General features: G+C 33.6%; 2 protein-coding genes, 1 long non-coding RNA gene and 1 pseudogene across 5 annotated transcripts; 2 read left to right on the top strand and 2 right to left on the bottom strand.

The window, feature by feature from the left end:
- Positions 3,578 to 5,266, bottom strand: LOC104702916. Of its 3 annotated transcripts, XR_002032904.1 has the most exons (6): positions 5,120 to 5,252; positions 4,747 to 4,887; positions 4,536 to 4,625; positions 4,306 to 4,352; positions 4,103 to 4,194; positions 3,586 to 3,694 (listed from the first exon to the last, which is right to left on the bottom strand). It is a non-coding gene; the product is annotated as an uncharacterized LOC104702916 (long non-coding RNA). The 3 variants fall into 3 exon arrangements; XR_002032903.1 differs by having other exon boundaries at positions 3,578 to 3,694; positions 4,536 to 4,620; positions 4,747 to 5,266; XR_002032902.1 differs by having other exon boundaries at positions 3,579 to 3,694; positions 4,747 to 5,266.
- On the bottom strand, positions 5,687 to 6,901 carry LOC104702917 (early nodulin-like protein 3). Its single transcript, XM_010418837.1, has 2 exons — positions 6,666 to 6,901; positions 5,687 to 6,120 (listed from the first exon to the last, which is right to left on the bottom strand). Exons 1-2 carry the CDS (start codon positions 6,847 to 6,849, stop codon positions 5,687 to 5,689), a joined length of 618 nt encoding a protein of 205 aa, XP_010417139.1. The 5' UTR covers positions 6,850 to 6,901.
- On the top strand, positions 9,015 to 14,285 carry LOC104702918 (serine carboxypeptidase-like 22). The gene is made up of 8 exons (XM_010418838.2): positions 9,015 to 9,321; positions 12,087 to 12,194; positions 12,278 to 12,373; positions 12,464 to 12,556; positions 12,713 to 12,798; positions 12,899 to 13,314; positions 13,658 to 13,759; positions 13,845 to 14,285. Exons 1-8 carry the CDS (start codon positions 9,069 to 9,071, stop codon positions 14,095 to 14,097), a joined length of 1,407 nt encoding a protein of 468 aa, XP_010417140.1. The 5' UTR covers positions 9,015 to 9,068; the 3' UTR covers positions 14,098 to 14,285.
- Positions 14,562 to 19,460, top strand: LOC104704997 (annotated as a pseudogene).

The following is a 19,462-nucleotide window of genomic DNA, read 5'->3' on the forward strand; positions in this document are numbered from 1 at the left end:
TTTTTTTTTTTGTTACAAATCAAGCGATTGAGTTCTGATATTAGGTTACTTGAGCTAAATATCATTGACCCAAATTCATAAAGAGGAAGAAATTTGCAACCCACAAATAAATAAAAAAAATCAAAACTTTATCAGCTACACAAAATGAACAGAACTTATTTCTAAATTAGACAAAACCGAATTCAGGAACAAATTGCAAAGCCCAATCATGGTAAGGAACTGAGATCGGGGAGGAACATAAAAGAAGAAGAAGTAACTTACAGTAACAGTCAAATCTGACGGCGACGGTGAAGAAGAAGAAGAAGAAACGGAAGTAGCAGAAGAAGAGCACACAAGTTGTTAAAAAAAGAATAAAAAAACGGACAAAGAAAGAGAGAGAAGAGAGAAGTGAAGAAGAGAGAGGTTCTGTCTTCTGTCTTCTGTCAAACAAATTGACTTTCTTCTTCGGTGCTGTCCGGGTCGGGCCCCACCCGTTTCCTCTGCTGTCTCTCTCTTTTTTTTCTCATATCCTTAAATGTGGAAATGGGGCAGACAAATAATTTTTAGAAAGTAGTCATTATCAAATTCCCCATTTGTGTAAATACATAAAGAAACAAAATCCCCATTTTTATATACCCCTAAAGAAAGTTAACATTTGAAGTACAGCTTATCGAAAACTGAGTGAATAAATTTACATTGGAAAGATGAGTCTCTAATTCTCTATGTATACTCTAGCTAAGAGGACTATAGAGGAGTTTGATATCTTTGGAATTTGGATGGCCAAGAGAGTACATGTTTTCTTAAAAGTTGTGGATGAAAATGCAGAAACAATACTGTGACTATGTGAGCTAACGACTGAAAGTTAAAGATATATGGAATTGCTAGAACAAATTGCAGCTGTTTAAAGTTAGAAGGAGTGATGAACAAGTATTGGCCGCTGATGTGGACAGTGGACTACATATGCCAATTAGATGAAGATCAAAACATTCAAGTTAGAAAAAAAAAAAAGAAGTTATTCGCGTGTAGAATAAAGGGCATCTAATTAAAAGACTTGAAAGAGTGACCAACAAGGATGTCTGAGAATAGTGTGAGAACGTAATAATTGCACGAAATGTCATCACTTTAGTCCCTTTGGATAACAAAAGTTAAAATGACCTTGTTTAGGACTACACAAATATTTTTTTCTTTAGTTCTTGTTTTGGGGAAAACGGCCAAAATCAAACCAAACAATTTGTGAAACGTTTTTTCATACCCAAACTATAGTACCATGCAATTATCAATATGAACAAACTAAAATTTCAAATTTCTTACCTAAACTTTATAAAATTAGCCGATTTCAACATGTCCGTAAACGGTGTTACTTGATCATTTAACGGTGCTGAGTCAGATGCCAACAAAACGACTGCATGGCATCTGGGCATCTAAACGACGTCGTTTTGATAGTTTAAATGAAATAAAAAATGCTAATACCAAGATTTGAACCCACATTAGCTTAAAGTATCTATCTTACCAATAACCACTTAGACAAATCGATTTCTTTGGGATTGATTAACAACGATGTAATATATTGTCTTCCGTAAATCTTCTTTTTCTAATGCAAACAGATCAACTTTTTTTTTTGTATTTTTTCATGAGTTCCATGAATCTTAGTAAAACCCAAATATGTATTTCTCCTCATCCATCACCATCTTCTCCTTCTAGAGAAGAATGTATTCTTCAATCTCAAATGCTTAGTTCACCGTTTCCTATTATACGCTGGGAAGCCTTGGATCTGTTCGTTTTTGCCATTGTGAAGCGAAGGAGAGAAGATGATTAGAAGAAGATTGACGGAAGACAATATATTACATTATTTTTAATCAATCCCAAAGAAATCACTTTATCCGAGTGGTTACGGGGTGAAAATGATGGGCTAGGTGAATGCATGTTCGAATCCTGGGAGTAGCAATTTTTTTTTTTATTTAAACTATCAAAACGACGTCGTTTTGATGCTCAGATGCCATGTGGTCGTTTTGTTGGCCATGTGGTCATTTTGTTGGCATCTGACTCAACACCGTTAAATGACCAAGTAACACCGTTTACGGACATATTGAAATCGGTTAATTTTATAAATTTTAGGTAGGAAATTTGAAATTTTAGTTTGTTCAGATTGATAATTGCATAGTACCATAGTTTGGGTATGAAAAAGCGTTTCACAAATTGTCTGTGTTGATTTTGGCCGTTTTCCCCCTTGTTTAGAGGCTTGAACCTATTCTTCATATGTACCTTCTTCATTCACCTTGTTTTGGACTAAACAAAAATTATTCGTTTTTTAGCTATTGCCTATTGCCATCATGCTTCCAGTCAAACCATTGAATCAAATCATTTTGTAATTTATGAAAAGGATAAATTACACACTATTTTTTCTTTCAAAACTCAATGCACCAATTATTCTGAAAAATACTTTAAATGAAATGTATTATTATTAAAACTATTTAAGTGTTTCAATTTTTAATAATTTTAGGAGATTTTAGAGGATGTTTCTAGATAAAAAACACAGATAGATATATAAAATCTGTTATTTTAAGTGAGATTTGGGAAGATTTTACAACAAATCATAACAACTTAACTCATCAAAATTAACAAAATCATAGCAAAACTCATAACAAATTATTCCATATATAGGATTAAACACACTCCACTACAAGAAAACAGGCAAATAGCGACTACACTATTAGTCACTATTTAGTCACTAAACGGTGTGTTACGACTAAATAGCGACTAAAACCAGTAGTCATAAATCGAGAGTCGCTAAAATAGATAGTCATAAAATTAGTCGCCAAATAGCGACTACATTATGACTATTTTGCATAGTCGTAAATTTAGTCGTAATATAGTCACTAAATTTAGCGACTACATTACGACTTGTTTACGACAACGCAAAATATTCATAATGTAGTCACCAAATTTAGTGACTAATTGATGACTAATTACCGACTATAGTTGTATTTAAGTATTTATACATTATTGTATTTATACAGTATTTATACAAATTATATATATTTTATTAATTGTTTTAAATATATTTAAATTATGAATAATGTTATAAAACATTATTTTTAAGTACTATATTTATTATTAATAAACCATGATTACAAAATAAAATTAAAAATCATAACTAAAAATAAGAATACTTCATCCTCCTCAAAAAACATAATTAGAAAAATAGAACAAAATTACACACACATAGTGGTACAACCACTTAGGAGGTTTTTAGGATCAATGCTAAGTGTTTAGGAAGTATTTTAGACAAAGATTATGTAAGAATATAAGAAAGATCTTTATACAAGGGGATAAACTTATTTTATTGAAACACTCAAAGGGATTACAAGAACTCTTAAGACTCTTACTCAAACTCACTCACTTCAGCTTGTATGAAATTCTTCACCAAGCCTTGGTTTTTATAGTACAAATCTTAGGGAATATTACATAGAATATTCCTTAAGCTTTATTTTACAACCCTCCATTTATTCAACTCTCTACTTTATTTTACAACCCTCCATTTATTCAACTATCTCACAACCATATATTTCACTATCATATATTACTCACTTATTACTTATTATGAAAAACTACATAATAAATGGTTTGTCGCACATTCTCAATTGCTTTGTATTCCATCATTGAAGCCTAGGTAGTTCCCACTAATGTTCCAAGAGCAACTCATTTCTTCAAGTACCTTCAGAACAAACAAACAAAAAATGTATCATGGGTACTCATTTCCCATTATCTATATAACACAATTTCAAAATCGAGACTAGAAATGAGAAACCATGGGGACAAGCAATTCACTATAACTAACATGTCTTCTAGCTTAAAAATGTGAGTGTGAGTAAGAAGATCGACAATGGTGACTCTAGTTAAAGAGTGCATATAAAACAGGTGTCTAGAGATTGGTATTACCAAATAACTCTTGACAAATTCAACAAAAAGCCTCACAAAAATTACAACAGAGGCTTCTAAACAAACGACTCTTTGACAGATTTAATAAAAGTCTCACAGCAATAAGTAGCAAAGTATATATATTGTACCTTAATAGCAAAAGATACAATAGGATAAGAAAATGTCTTAACCAATGAAAGTTTACCTTACGCTCTGAAATAAAATTGTACATCATGAGCTCTGTCTAAGAGTGTGCTTGGCTGTGGCTTTCTCTGTAAGCCAAACATCATCATCGACCTAAGAACAATAGGACACTGAATCAGATGGTTTACGCATGCAACAATGTGACTTCAAAGAATTGAAGAGTAATACAAGAGTAATAATTGAAAATAAACATAAGGGTTTTACCTATCTTCTTCCAGCCAACCGCTTCTTCAAGCTTCTCCAAATCCAGTCTATTGATCACAAACAACAAAATAATATAGTAAACAAAAATCACATGTTCAAACCATAAGCTTCTAAGACACAAACACAAACACCAACACACACACATACCAGATTTTATCATATAAAATCACCAAAACTGAGGTGACTCTGTGAAAGAAGTGATATGCTTTTAGAGAGCTTAGTTTGAGTACCTTCGGTGACTTTGGTGACACTGAGGAGAGCCGAGTTGAGCCTTGAGTTCTTTAAGCCACAAGACTCAACCAAAATAGCTGACACCTGATCTGAGAGAATCCCACCAAAAAAAAAAAAAAAAAACAATCTTGCACATAAGTACTCAAGAATTCTGAAAAGATGAAATAACAAAGCAGTTCCAGGATTTTTAAAAGAAAGTAAGAAACCCACCTCCATGGAGACCAAAACAGATGGAGCTAGACATTTGAAAGAAATGACAAGAGATATACCCGCGTGGCAACAAAGCTATTGATGCGCTACTCCTTCCCTCACTTCTCCTTCATCATTCTTCTACTTCTTATCCTCCCTCATCTGCAATCACACAGGGGATGAGAGACGCAACAAGGCAACTAAGTGGATCACATCAGCATTGGCTACCGATATCAAGCAGATAAATCAAACTCGTTTTTAGCAGAATCAAAGTGAAAATCCATGCTCCTACAGTGGAACAAGAAAAAAAAAAAAAAAGATAACAAATGAAAGCAACTACTAAGCCTTCAAGAATGTCGGAGAGGATTGGTGTGAGAGCAAAAGAGAACTTGACCCATTGTTGCTTGATAGAAAAATTGATTCTTTAGTCGACCCAAGTTTTCGGCTGTGCGCCGGAGAAGCACACGACTTGAATCGAAGCAGATCTTTTCCGGTTTTGAGATCCCAACTTCTAATTTCGTCGATAAATCCACTGCTTAGCTTTTTCGTAAAATCCATGTTTTCTTGTAGTTACAGTTTTGTGGTGATGATATTAACACCAAGTCACGAAACTATAAAACGATTCAGAAACTTAATATTAAAATTACCGCCGTAATCTATAAATACATTTTTTTATTAGATAAAAATCTCAAAATGATAACGTTTAAGAAACGATCTAACCATTCATCATCCAACTAAACAAATAATAAAACATTAATAGAATATTTTTAGGTATCAATAAGATTAGACATTGCTAAATTTGTAGAATAAATCGTTGCCAGGGACAAAAGAATTGTAAATTAAATTATCAGTAATGTCAAATAAGACATATATATATCTATATATATAGATAATCCATTATTCTCTAAATCATAGATTTTGAACGCATAACATAAACTTTAAACTTCAAAAAAAAAAAGCTTTAAGCGAAAACAAGCCCAAAGACAGAAACAATAGTCGAGGCCCAGAAGATGCCATTTCCGGCAACAAACCCAACTGCATGGCTATTGGCCGGCGCTGGCGCAGGAGCCGTAGAAGTAGATGACTTTGGAGAAGGGGTAGGTGGAGCAGCCGGAGAAGTAGATGGCTTTGGGGATAGAGTGGGTGTAACAGCGCCTGGTCCTTGCTTTGGCGTTGGCGGGTGGTTAGGTGACTGAACCACGACAGTTAGTTTCTCACCTTTAGCACAGTTAGAGGTCAAAGCTCCACTTATGAAGAAGTATGGACCTGAGACATCGAGTTTCACTGTTGTGTATCCGTCTTTGTGTTCTTTCAAAGGCTTATCCATGTTGCATTTTTCGTAGTTTTCTTTTGTCACTTGTAACACCGAATCGATCTTGGCATCGTATTTAAACACTGTCGCATGTTAAAAATAAAGCTTAGTTTACTATCGCATGCATTTGTTTTTGTAAATTATATATATTTGAAATGGGTTTTAAGTTTCTTGAATAATTTTTAAAAAAATGAATATATGTAAATGATTTGGACTATTTACTTGTCAAAATATCGATTAAACCAATAATTATATATCACCAAAAACACAACTAATTTAAAACCAAGAAACTTCATACTTGTTTGGTCTCTACTCTCTACAATTCTTACATATATCTCAAAGAACCAAATCCAACTTAATAATTTATTCTATTCAAACTAAACTCTTTTCAGTGACTAAAAATCTATTTAACAATAACTAACATCCGGATCTCGACCATCATGACCAAAGTATGGTAGCACCAAGTATTTAACCTAAGTGAAATTTTATAAGAAAATGCTAACAATTAAACCGATTTCATGGTAATGGAATTTTTTGGAAAACCAGGTAATAATGTCACTTTTCAGGACTGTCATTTAGATCAATATATTCAGGAAAAAAAAACTAGAAGAAAGATTTAGATCCGTACAGAGATAGTCTCCGACTTGGAACCGGACGGTCTCAGCCCAATCGTTAAGAGTGTGGTTGGTTGATTCTGGAACCTTCCATGCGTCCAATGATCCACCCACAGCAATGATCCTAGCCTCACCAAAGTGGTAGAATGTGGTAAATAAGAGAAACATTAGTGACATAATCAGAATCAAAGACGCCATTTTCTTCTTCTTTTTTCTTCTCTAACAAAACTTACGACCAATTCTCTATACTTTTTTTTTTCTCTTTAGACGAGAAAAAAGTTTGGTCGTTATGGTTTGGAGCCAAATGGGTTTTATACAAGGTCCGGAGGATCGAACCAGATTTGGGGTCAAATGGTCTTGTAGACAATGTAATGCAAATCTTCCCAATTAGCCAAGAAATTATCAGTTTCATTCTCTGCTAGATTATTTTCTTCTTATTTATTCATCATATCTTTTGAGTAATTAGATTCTTCTATTTTGGAACTAAATCAGGTTTCCAATGCAAAATAAATATTTGTTGACATATAGAACAACCAAACTTGAAGTATACTCACTAGAATGAAATCATATATTTTGATGACAAAAATTAGCACTCTGATATTTACTAATTAATATCAATTAATTAAAATCGGGACTAAAAAGTTAAGACTTCATGTAACCTAAGAGTGGTTTCAAATACTGATACATTTGGGTGAAACAGTAAATGGGGTAGAGCAAAATAGAACAATTTCTATATTTACAGAACAAACAAATTATGTAGAACTGGTGATATTAGAATATAAAATAAATAAAATCGAATAGTTATCCTAGTAAGTGTGACATGAGTATGTCAGTTCTACATAATTTGTAGAGCTCTGGATCCCAGTCAACTCATCATTATCCATCTTTCCATTTATACGCAATGTTCATTGGTATCATGCATTGACCGCTTCAATAATTTTTAATGTAATATCATAGATTCGTTTGGGTATATTAGAAAGCCGTTCATAGAGTATAATTTTTTTCGCAAGAGCACAGTGTAATCAAAGTTTGTTTGCCTGATGGTGTCAGGCATTAAGTGTGGCACACCCAAAAATAATTTTACGGAGGTCATAATACAAATTATTAACGACTAGTTGGTATTATATATATATATATATATATATATATATATTAAAAAAGATCGAATGGGGGTCAAAAGTGCATGATTTTGACCAATTTTTTCACCAAAAATTAATCGAATGGGGGTCAAGAGTGCATGATTTTGACCAACTATTTCACTAAAAATTAATCAAATACACTATTAACTTTTTTTTTTAACTTTAATAAGGTCATACGGCACCCCCTCACGTCCATATATAGGTCTGCCTCTGCCTGCGGCAACCATGGATTTCGAACATGTACTTCCACAATATATATAATATTTTCTTGGTTACCTAAGAAAATTCCTTTCACTCCTATATGTGATAGCAAATGCGAGAAAGTAACTAGAAACGCGAAAAAACACTTATTTACGTTGTTCACCGACCTAATGTTGTTGGTTACGTCCACAAGTAAAGGAAATCAATTTTTATCACATGAGCTACGAAAATTGTGGCAGAATCTTTTCATAACACAATGATGGGAAGGGGTAACAAGAGTATGTACAAGGAATTGTCTACAAATTACAAATATGAGATGTAGTCGACGTATCTTTTAGTTATCTTCCAAATTAGATATGACAATACTACATTTATGATACGACACTAAAAAACACTAATCCGAAAGAGATACCTTTTAGTAAACAATATTGAGGATATCCCAATAGCAACAAAATGATAAATTTTTAATTGAAAACCACTATTGTTATTTTAATATTTCACATTATTTAAAATTATCAGTTGATCAATGGCCATTAAGTTTGTTTTTTTTTGTTTCTTTAAATCTTATATCTCATTTTTGAAAAATTGAAAATACTTTTGTTCTTTACTAGATATGCATAGTTTTCCTTTTCTTAATAGATGATGGAGTCTATAATTGTAACACCTATAGGTCAATTACCATGAAAGACAGAATGACGACACATAACTTAGTATATATATATATATATATATATATATATATATATATATTAAAATATACACATGACTCGTAATCAAATTATTTTACTAAGGCGCATAATATTTTTTTTCTTCTAGAGAGAGAGAGAGAGAGAAGATGGTCCACATTGTGCAATGAATGACTCACCAAAACACATTACATAAGAACCCTCCAAAACCCCATCCATCCATCCTTATGTCTCTCCCATACATGACAAAAATATATATACATACACATAACACACGCATGTATGTATAAAAATTAGTGGTAGTAGCAAGTCCTTCACCATTCTATCGATCGAACAATAAACCAATAGAAGAAAAAAAACACACTGTAGTGAATGAGTGAGAGAAAGAGATATGGCAAGAACCCACTTAATCTCTCTTCTACTAGTGCTCTCATCAACATCAACTTTATCAACATTACCATCATCAAAAGAGCAAGAAGAGGACAGGATCAAATCACTTCCAGGGCAACCAAAAGTAGGATTCTCACAGTTTGCGGGTTATGTGACTGTAAACGAATCACATGGTCGATCACTCTTCTACTGGCTCACTGAGTCATCATCTCAGTCTACTCACACCGAACCACTTCTTCTTTGGCTTAATGGAGGTTAGATTATTTTGCCTCCCCACGTCCATTCATATTTTTATATCCACACACATGTCTTTAGTGTTTCTTCATACTCTTATCATAAGAGCCTTATATTTTTTTTTGTGATTTTTTTTCTTTTTGAAATTGAAGATCTATTTGAACCTGAACAAAAATATGCTTCGGCAAATGCTTTCATCTCCAAGTGGACCTTAGTATTCAAACTCGATTCGGTACAAATGACAAAACTAAAATATACTCAATGTCAACATAAATGTTAGGAAATATAAGAGATCTTTATCTATACTAATAATACATAAAAGTTCAATACACTCATTACCCATTGATTATTAAGAATTCATGAAACTTAGCAACTATTTAAAACTATTTTACTCTTTTTTTTTGGGTTAAATTTAAACAATTTGAACTGATCCTTCAGACAAAGTAAAAAAAAATTGACTATAATTTGGTTATGGTATATTTAGTTTATATGTATATATTTCTTTTTGACAACTATATGTTAATTATATATTTATGAAACATAAGAAATATACGATATAGAAACAAAGAAGTTTGCATTTGGATCAAATGTCAATCGCTCAACTAGTAAAGTATTTCAAACAAAGCTTATACAACTCGCCAGTTCCAGTGACATTTGGGAGAAAACTATATAAATTCATTTGGTTTCAGGCCTGAAAGAATATATGAGTTTAGGTTTAGAATCTTTCAGTTTTTTCAAAAAACAAAAAATTGCATTTGAGAAGAAACTAGCTACAATATGTTCTGGTCTGACATGATATTTACATGTCAAACGGACATACGCCTTCATAGTTATTCAAAAATAAAAGATTACAATTATAATTTTAAATATTATAAGAAATAATTGTTTGTAATGGTTTTATATTCCTGATTGACCATATATTGAGTTGCTCGTTTCTTAAATTAATTTAGATCAGTTACTTAGGGTTTCTTAAATTAATTTAGTTCCGTTACTTAGAGATCTTGTGAAAAGAATTTAATTTAGGTTTCACTTCACACACAAAGAATGATAAATTCCTAATGTTCATACATTTGCGATACTACTATATAAAATTTGTATTTGAAGAGTTGATAATAAGGGAATTCTCTTCTAATATGTATATATATATATATATATATCCTCGTCAACGTTATATGGAGACGTACGTCAAAGCTCATTAACATGCGTATTCTTTATTAGCCTACCTAAAAGTAAAATATAAAAATACATATACTGTACCAATACTTTATGTCTTATCATAGTTTTTTAATTGTGATTAAATCATTAAAGCAAATCAATGTCCACCAAAACAGCATCAACAATCCAATATGAGTCTTATAAGTGAAACATGCCATTGTTGTTATAAAACAAACAAAAAGGAAACATGGAATTACTATATTCATAGTATTTTTTTCATTAAATATGAATTACTCCAATCATGCGTGCATTTGAGAAAATGTCCACTTTCTCATTACAATAAGCCCGTAAGGAATAACATTTGGAATATGCTGTTGGCGGCTACACATATCTACATATCTTGACCATTCAGACTTCAGAGCATGTGCACGACACCGACATATAAAAACATGTATTCAGTATTCACTATCTTTTCACGGCGTAAATATTATATATTAAATGTAAAGCAAATGTAGCCAAACCTTTATATAACTAAAACAAAAGTAACAAAGGGCAAGCATGAAAAAAACATATATTTAAGACACTAAATTACGCGAGTAATCATATTATATATGTCCCATGGATCCGTATGTGGTACACTAGTATTGTATCTGTTGTCAAAGCGCCAAACTCGTTTTTTTTTTCTTTTTCAAAACGCCATAAACTCGCTATAACCTTTTTATTGATTCTTTTGTGTGTGGATATTGCGTAGGCCACTTGATTACTATGGTTGTTAATAAGGGGTTTTCGCAAAAAAGAATCTTAAAATTGTAAATTTTTACTTCCCATTTCTAAAAATATAGGTTAATTCTGAAAATTCAAAAATAATACGTAATATGATCTATCATTATTACTTTTAAATTTGTAAACTGTTGATAAATGTTATATCAAATCAAACCTTTCGTGATAAATGATCCAAATCTACATTTTTTAACAAGAGGTTAATATGCATTTTTCATAGATCGAATAAAGTTACAAAAATGGAGATTTGAAAGCTTTTTTTTTTGTATAGAACCCTTTCAAGAAACATGTTTTATTTGGTACTATATTAAAAATGATTTATATTTTTAGTATTAAAGATTGGGTAAAGAAGGATTGAACAAGAGAAAGGGACATAATTAGTTTTTTTAATCATGAAAATATTTTAAATTTTTACTAACTTAACAAATTAAAGCCGGCAGAAGTTAAAAGTAGGGTCGTTCAATTGAAGATCCTGATTTTACTCAGGCAGGACCACAAACACAAAGAAAGCAAAGTTATGATTGGCTAAACTAAACATATGTATTAACTATATTTATCTAAGCACTCTCATCACTTTCAAACATCAACTTCTCATTTATTGCATCTCTCTTTTGTTTTGACATTCGGTAAGAAAGCATGACAAACCATGCACATGACATGGCCCATAATAAAACCACATTGGAAGATATATAAATCTCTCCTTTACATAGAAAATGTTACGATATGTTGACACTTTAATTTTTTTATGTTCAATTTTTTAGTGAATAGGTAGAAGGAAAAAGCATTAATTGTTTATATTTTTAATTATGATCGTTAATTAATTTCAATTTGTATGTAATTAACTCCCTAGGACCTGGCTGCTCGTCGATTGCTTATGGAGCGTCGGAGGAGATTGGACCATTTCGGATCACAAAAACTGGTTGCAGTCTTTATCTCAACAACTTTTCTTGGAACACAGGTAGTCACTATTTTTAATCTTGTTCTTTATCTATGGAGTACTCACTTTATATATAATATTTGTGAATGTGTACGTAATACCAGAGGCAAACCTTTTATTTTTGGAATCCCCCGTTGGAGTTGGTTTTTCATACACCAACACAAGCTCTGATTTCGAAGAATTTGGAGACGAACGTACAGGTCAGATTCACTTTGTTTATTTAATTAATTATATCACGAAATTCACGATCTTGATTGTCTGATTTATTAACTGTCTGTGTTACGTTGCAGCTCAGGAAAATTTGATATTTCTAATGAAGTGGATGTCAAGATTTCCTCAGTACCAATATAGAGATTTTTACATTGTTGGTGAAAGCTACGCTGGTATGTCAGAAGTAAAACCTCTATAAATTAATAGTCGACTATAATATCTTATTAATTTAAAAAACCAAGATTCAAGTCTTAATTATAGTGTGTTTGCTTGCAGCAATTCAAAACAGGCCATTATGTATTAATGTTTTTTCACGTCTATCTTAACAGGCCATTATGTTCCTCAGCTTGCCAAAAAGATTCAAGAGTACAATAACGCCTCTAAAAGACCAATCATCAATCTCAAAGGTTTCATGGTAAAAACAAATGTCTATTTATCACATTTTCTAAACTATCATCAGCCCCTATTTGTAATCAAGAAAATATGAATTCATGTCCATAATCTCTCCTTATAAGGTTGGAAACCCAGAGATGGACAAAAACAACGACAAACTCGGGACCATAACGTATTGGTGGTCTCACGCGATGATCTCCGACACTTCCTACAGTTCCATCCTCGAAAACTGCGATTTCGCGGCAGAGAGATTCTCGAAAGAATGTGACTCAGCCATTTACAACGCTGCGGCTGACTTTGGCGACATAGATCAGTACAGCATATACACACCCAAGTGTGTACCTCTACAACAACAAACAACGAACCAAACCAAGTTTGTGGAGATGATGAATATGCATATAACTAAACGGTTTTTAGAAGATCAGTATGACCCTTGTACCGAAAACTACGCCGAGATTTATTATAACCGTCCTGAGGTACAACGAGCCATGCACGCTAACCAAACTGTCGTCATTCCATATAAGTGGACCGCTTGCAGGTATTCTCAATGCTCATCGACACTGAATTAGAACGGTCAAATTATTATATGAAAACTGAGTCGAACCAAAAATAACTGTTTAGTGCTACAATCATTTTAAACAATTGTGGTTAGTAATTTAATTAATGAAAATTCACAGACATTATACTAACTAGTCAAATATAAATTCACTTGTTTTTTTTTTTTTTTTAAATTCTAACAAATACAAGAACTTTTCTGAACCAAATCGTAACCGACGAAATGATTCAAGTTAAGTTATATTTTCATTAGAACCAGACCCAAAACAAAAAAGGAAAGATAAATGACATTTTTATATGTTTTTTTTTTTTTTAATTTGTTTCAGTGACTCTGTGTTTAATAACTGGAATTGGAGAGAGTCCGACAATTCAATGCTGCCGATATACAAGGAACTCATTGCTGCTGGTCTACGGATCTGGGTCTTCAGGTATATTAAAAACTAGTTTGGAAGATATGTAACGCAAGTAACAACACATATCTTTTGGTCAATTAATAACATTTTTTCAATACAGCGGCGACACAGATTCGGTGATTCCAGTGACTGCGACTAGGTTTTCCCTCAGCAAACTAAATCTTGCGGTGAAAACTCGCTGGTACCCTTGGTACTCCGGAGATCAGGTAGGAGGACGTACAGAAGTATATGATGGGCTTACCTTTGTGACGGTAAGAGGGGCCGGCCATGAGGTACCATTCTTCCAACCGAAGAGTGCGTTAGTTCTTTTAAGATCATTCTTGGCTGGAGAAGAGCTTCCAAGATCTTATTAGTGATGACCAACATTTGGAGCTCCACTGGTACTTGTACTAGGCAACCTTTCAAAGAAACTACGCCTCAAAGTCCATCAGTTTTGATGTTGGGGGAGATGACTAATTCACAGCTCTAGTAATTGATAGAGGAGATTAAGGACCAAATGTTTTTGAAGATATTTTTTAAAATTCGAATTGATATCCAAAGATGATGATATGTTTTTGAAGCATTCTTATATTCCACGGAATAAAACTGTGAAGGGCCGGCCAATACTAATGGTCGAGAAATGAAAAAATCCCTTCAGCCCCTTTTTTTATCATTCTTATGTTCGATGCTTAATTAAATAGATATAATCGTGGCCAAACATCCTCTCTTTCAATAAATATACTCAGTGTATGACTAACTTGACTCTGATTGTTTAAAATTCAATACTACTTTATTACAACATTTTATTACCCTATCGATTTTTTTCTTAAAACAGCCAATGAAATACATTATGCAGCCGTTATGCGGTCCTTTGTCAACAGAGAAAGCGGTCCACATTGTGTAATAAATGACTCAGCATTCAATAAAGCACGTTCAATAAAGAACCTCAAAACCACAAAATGTCTTTTCTCACGCTTCACGCTTTGCATATAAACACACTATATACATTGCATGGTCTAACACTAAAGGTTTAAAGCCCATTGAGGAAAAAGTATAGACTTTAGTGAAAGAGTGAAAGAAAGAGAAATGGCAAGATCAACCCATCTTTCTACTACTAGTGATTTCATCGACATCATCATCATCATCAACAAGAGAGCAGGAGAAGGACAGGATCAAAGCACTTCCTGGGCAACCAGAAGTTGGGTTCTCACAGTTTTCGGGTTACGTGACTGTAAACGAGTCACATGGTCGATCACTTTTTTACTGGCTCACGGAGTCTTCTTCTTCCTCTCACACCAAACCACTTCTACTTTGGCTCAATGGAGGTTAGATTTTTTCTTCCCGCCAACTTCAATTCCACTCTTATATGCATCATGCATGTATCTCTATATATATCTTCATACTTTCATTTGCGTGGTCTTATTTTTGCAAATGCCCCTTGTTTTATTTTATTTATTTCATTTACATGTATAATCATTCTCTTTGTCTTTCGGAAACATAAAGTTTAAGCATTTTTAAAAATATAATACAATTTCTAAAGTATAAATGCAAATGGAAAAAACAATATCATATGAGTTCACAACAGAAGAGAGGTTGATGTTTTGTTGAAACAATGTTTTGCAAATAAACAAGGAAATATATAAACTTGATGAAATGACTTTTTTTTTTGTTGTATAAATAATTTACACAACGATAACTCATGTATTCTGATCATTCAGTAACATATCTGATTAGTAATATTGATAGTAGTTTTATAAAATGTTTAACACTTTGCTCTTGTCCCATTTGAACTTACCCTTTTATTGGTCATAGAGCGTTACGGTAGATCTCTAGATCCCTTACCGCAATATCAGAATTTACATCAAAATGTTCTCAATAAATATATGAAACATTATTTTTGTATTTACTTGGATAACACATTACTAGTCAAAAGTCAAAACCAAAATGAAAGTGAAGTCCACTAACATTACTTTTTTGTAAAGTTTTAAAGGAACAAAACGTACCACGAGTTTCATATTGCGTTATCTTAAATATTTAATCATTGCCCACCAAAATAACATCAACAACCCAATGAGTCTCGTAAATGAACCATGCAGCTCCTTTCTCCATCATCATTTTACTTTTTAAGGTTTCTTTCTTCCATTGTATATATATATATATATATATACACATAGGAATAATATCATTTTTTAAAATGAAATTTATATTATAGTTGAAGGTTGGTAATAATAAATATTTTGTCCCCACCAAAAAATAAAATAAAAAATATTTTGTCATATATTATTGTATTAAATCTTATATAATTTTATTTATAGTTTACATATCATGTTAAAATAATAATTTAAAAGGATTTTTCTTTGAAAGGTTGTCTGATATTTACTTAGAAACTCAGATTCGTTTGGAATTCTTTAGTGAATCTAATTTCTAAAAAAAAAAATTGGAACGAAAAATGGAAAAAATCAATTAAATTATTTAAACATAATTGTGTATTTTAAAAAATTTAATTACCCTAATGGCTTGTAAATATAATTGTGTATATTTTAAATTTAATTGGTTTACTGAAATCCTATCAAAAAAATATGTGGAAGTTTAATAAAGAAAAAATAGATGGAAATTTTAAAACACCATTAAGATGTTTTTTTTAGAAATTTATTGATCTCCGAGTCTTGTAAAATAAACCCCAACATTAAATTAGAAACAAAAATACGAACAAAAGAAACTACGTTGACAAAAAAAAAAAAAACAAAAAAAAAACTTTACTTATAATTTAGAGAGACGACTATTAATGGAAAGGAAAACATCAAGGTGAGTTTGCACACACACAAAAAAAGGGAAACATCAGGGTGAGAAAAAAAAAAAAATCAAGGCCTTTCCGTTATGGCAAATATTTTTCATGAACTAGTTAGTATCTTTGGTAGAGTGGTGGATTCCAGTCAGGCTGGTATGGAACAGCCGAATGTTTCCGATTACTTCTTTATTGTTTGTCCAATGGGACAACTGTCTTTTTTTTGTTCTTTTGTAGAGTTTGTTGTTTATGCATTTGATCATCCTAATGGCTTGTAAGTTAGCTGCTCGCTTCAACTTTCATCCTTTTTCAAACACTTTGGAATGTAAAGAGTTTACATGTAATGATGTAAGTGAGTTCATCGTAGGACCGGGCTGCTCGTCGATTAGTTATGGAGCTTCCGAGGAAATTGGACCGTTTCGGATCGATAAAACTGGTTCCAATCTCTATCTCAACAAGTTTACGTGGAACACAGGTTACTATTCTTTTGTTCTGGAATCTCATCGTTGTACTTGTACAATAATTAATCAACCATACTTTGAACCTGTGATTTGTAATGAATAGAAGCAAACATTTTGTTTCTTGAATCGCCTGCCGGAGTTGGATTTTCATACACTAACACAAGCTCCGATCTTATAGATTCAGGGGACGAACGGACTGTTTAGCTTCACTTCTATTCATTTATGTCTTATCAAGCTTTATTTGTTATCGAGGTGGCTTATGAAAATTTGAATCTTGCAGCTCAGAAAAATTTAATATTTCTAATCAAGTGGATGTCAAGATTTCCTCAGTACCAATATAGAGATTTCTTCATTGCTGGTGAAAGCTATGCTGGTATGAATACACACACACACACACACTCTCTTGAGCCATTCAGGATTGATTTGGTTTTTTAAGCTAAGGCAATAGACTTATTTGTAATGTCAATGTATTATAGGGCATTATGTTCCTCAACTTGCTAAAAAGATCTATCTCTACAACAAAGCTTTCAACAACACACCCATCATCAACCTCAAAGGACTCATGGTAAAACTAGCTAGGGTTCTCTTCTATTTATCACATTTCCGAAACCTTCACTCCAAGATTTGTAATAACAAAACAATAAAAAAAAATAAAGATTCATATCCCTACTTCTTAATTAATCTATTTTTTGGACAGGTTGGAAATGGAGATATGGACAAGCATTACGACAGACTAGGAGCAGTCATGTACGCATGGTCACACGCAATGATCTCCGACAGATCCTACAAGTCTGTCCTCAAACACTGCAGCTTCACAACGCATAAAAACACTGCAGTTGGGCACTCTACTTCGCCACGGTTGTTGAGAGAGGCCAAGTCAATGGGTACATCATCTACTCACCCTCATGTGTACCACAAACGAACCAGACCAAGTTCCTGCATAGACGGCTTTTGGAAGAGGAATACGACCCTTGTACAGAGAACTACTCCGAGATATATTATAACCGTCCTGATGTACAACGAGCTATGCACGCTAATGTTACATCCATTCCTTATAAGTGGACCACGTGCAATATGGTTTTGAATAAGAACTGGGGAGATTCTGACTTTCAATGTTGCCCACATACAAGGAACTCATTGTAGCTGGTTTGAGGATCTGGGTCTTTAGGTAATCCATGAAACTAGCTCCAAGTAGAGTATCTTTCGTATCTTTTTAACCACATTTTTTCAATGCAGTGGCGATACAGACGCAGTGGTTCCAGTGACTGGGACTCGACTTGCTCTCAGCAAACTCAATCTTCCCGTGAAAACTCGCTGGTATCCTTGGTACTCCGAGAAGCAGGTAAGTTTCATCATATTCATACCTCTGTGCTTATTATGCAGAGCCATTGATTTCACAGTGGGGGTGGTGACAGGTGGGAGGATGGACAGAGGTATACGAGGGGCTTACCTTTGCAACGGTAAGAGGGGCTGGCCATGAAGTGCCGGTGTTGCAACCGGAGCGTGCTCTCACTCTTTTAAGATCATTCTTGGCTGGAAAAGNAATAAAGATTCATATCCCTACTTCTTAATTAATCTATTTTTTGGACAGGTTGGAAATGGAGATATGGACAAGCATTACGACAGACTAGGAGCAGTCATGTACGCATGGTCACACGCAATGATCTCCGACAGATCCTACAAGTCTGTCCTCAAACACTGCAGCTTCACAACGCATAAAAACACTGCAGTTGGGCACTCTACTTCGCCACGGTTGTTGAGAGAGGCCAAGTCAATGGGTACATCATCTACTCACCCTCATGTGTACCACAAACGAACCAGACCAAGTTCCTGCATAGACGGCTTTTGGAAGAGGAATACGACCCTTGTACAGAGAACTACTCCGAGATATATTATAACCGTCCTGATGTACAACGAGCTATGCACGCTAATGTTACATCCATTCCTTATAAGTGGACCACGTGCAATATGGTTTTGAATAAGAACTGGGGAGATTCTGACTTTCAATGTTGCCCACATACAAGGAACTCATTGTAGCTGGTTTGAGGATCTGGGTCTTTAGGTAATCCATGAAACTAGCTCCAAGTAGAGTATCTTTCGTATCTTTTTAACCACATTTTTTCAATGCAGTGGCGATACAGACGCAGTGGTTCCAGTGACTGGGACTCGACTTGCTCTCAGCAAACTCAATCTTCCCGTGAAAACTCGCTGGTATCCTTGGTACTCCGAGAAGCAGGTAAGTTTCATCATATTCATACCTCTGTGCTTATTATGCAGAGCCATTGATTTCACAGTGGGGGTGGTGACAGGTGGGAGGATGGACAGAGGTATACGAGGGGCTTACCTTTGCAACGGTAAGAGGGGCTGGCCATGAAGTGCCGGTGTTGCAACCGGAGCGTGCTCTCACTCTTTTAAGATCATTCTTGGCTGGAAAAGAGCTTCCAAGATCTTCTTAGTCACACACAAGACGAGAAAAGGCTCCCTCCAAAAATC

This window comes from Camelina sativa, chromosome 7, assembly GCF_000633955.1.
Source record: "Camelina sativa cultivar DH55 chromosome 7, Cs, whole genome shotgun sequence".
NCBI classification, from domain to species: domain Eukaryota; kingdom Viridiplantae; phylum Streptophyta; class Magnoliopsida; order Brassicales; family Brassicaceae; genus Camelina; species Camelina sativa.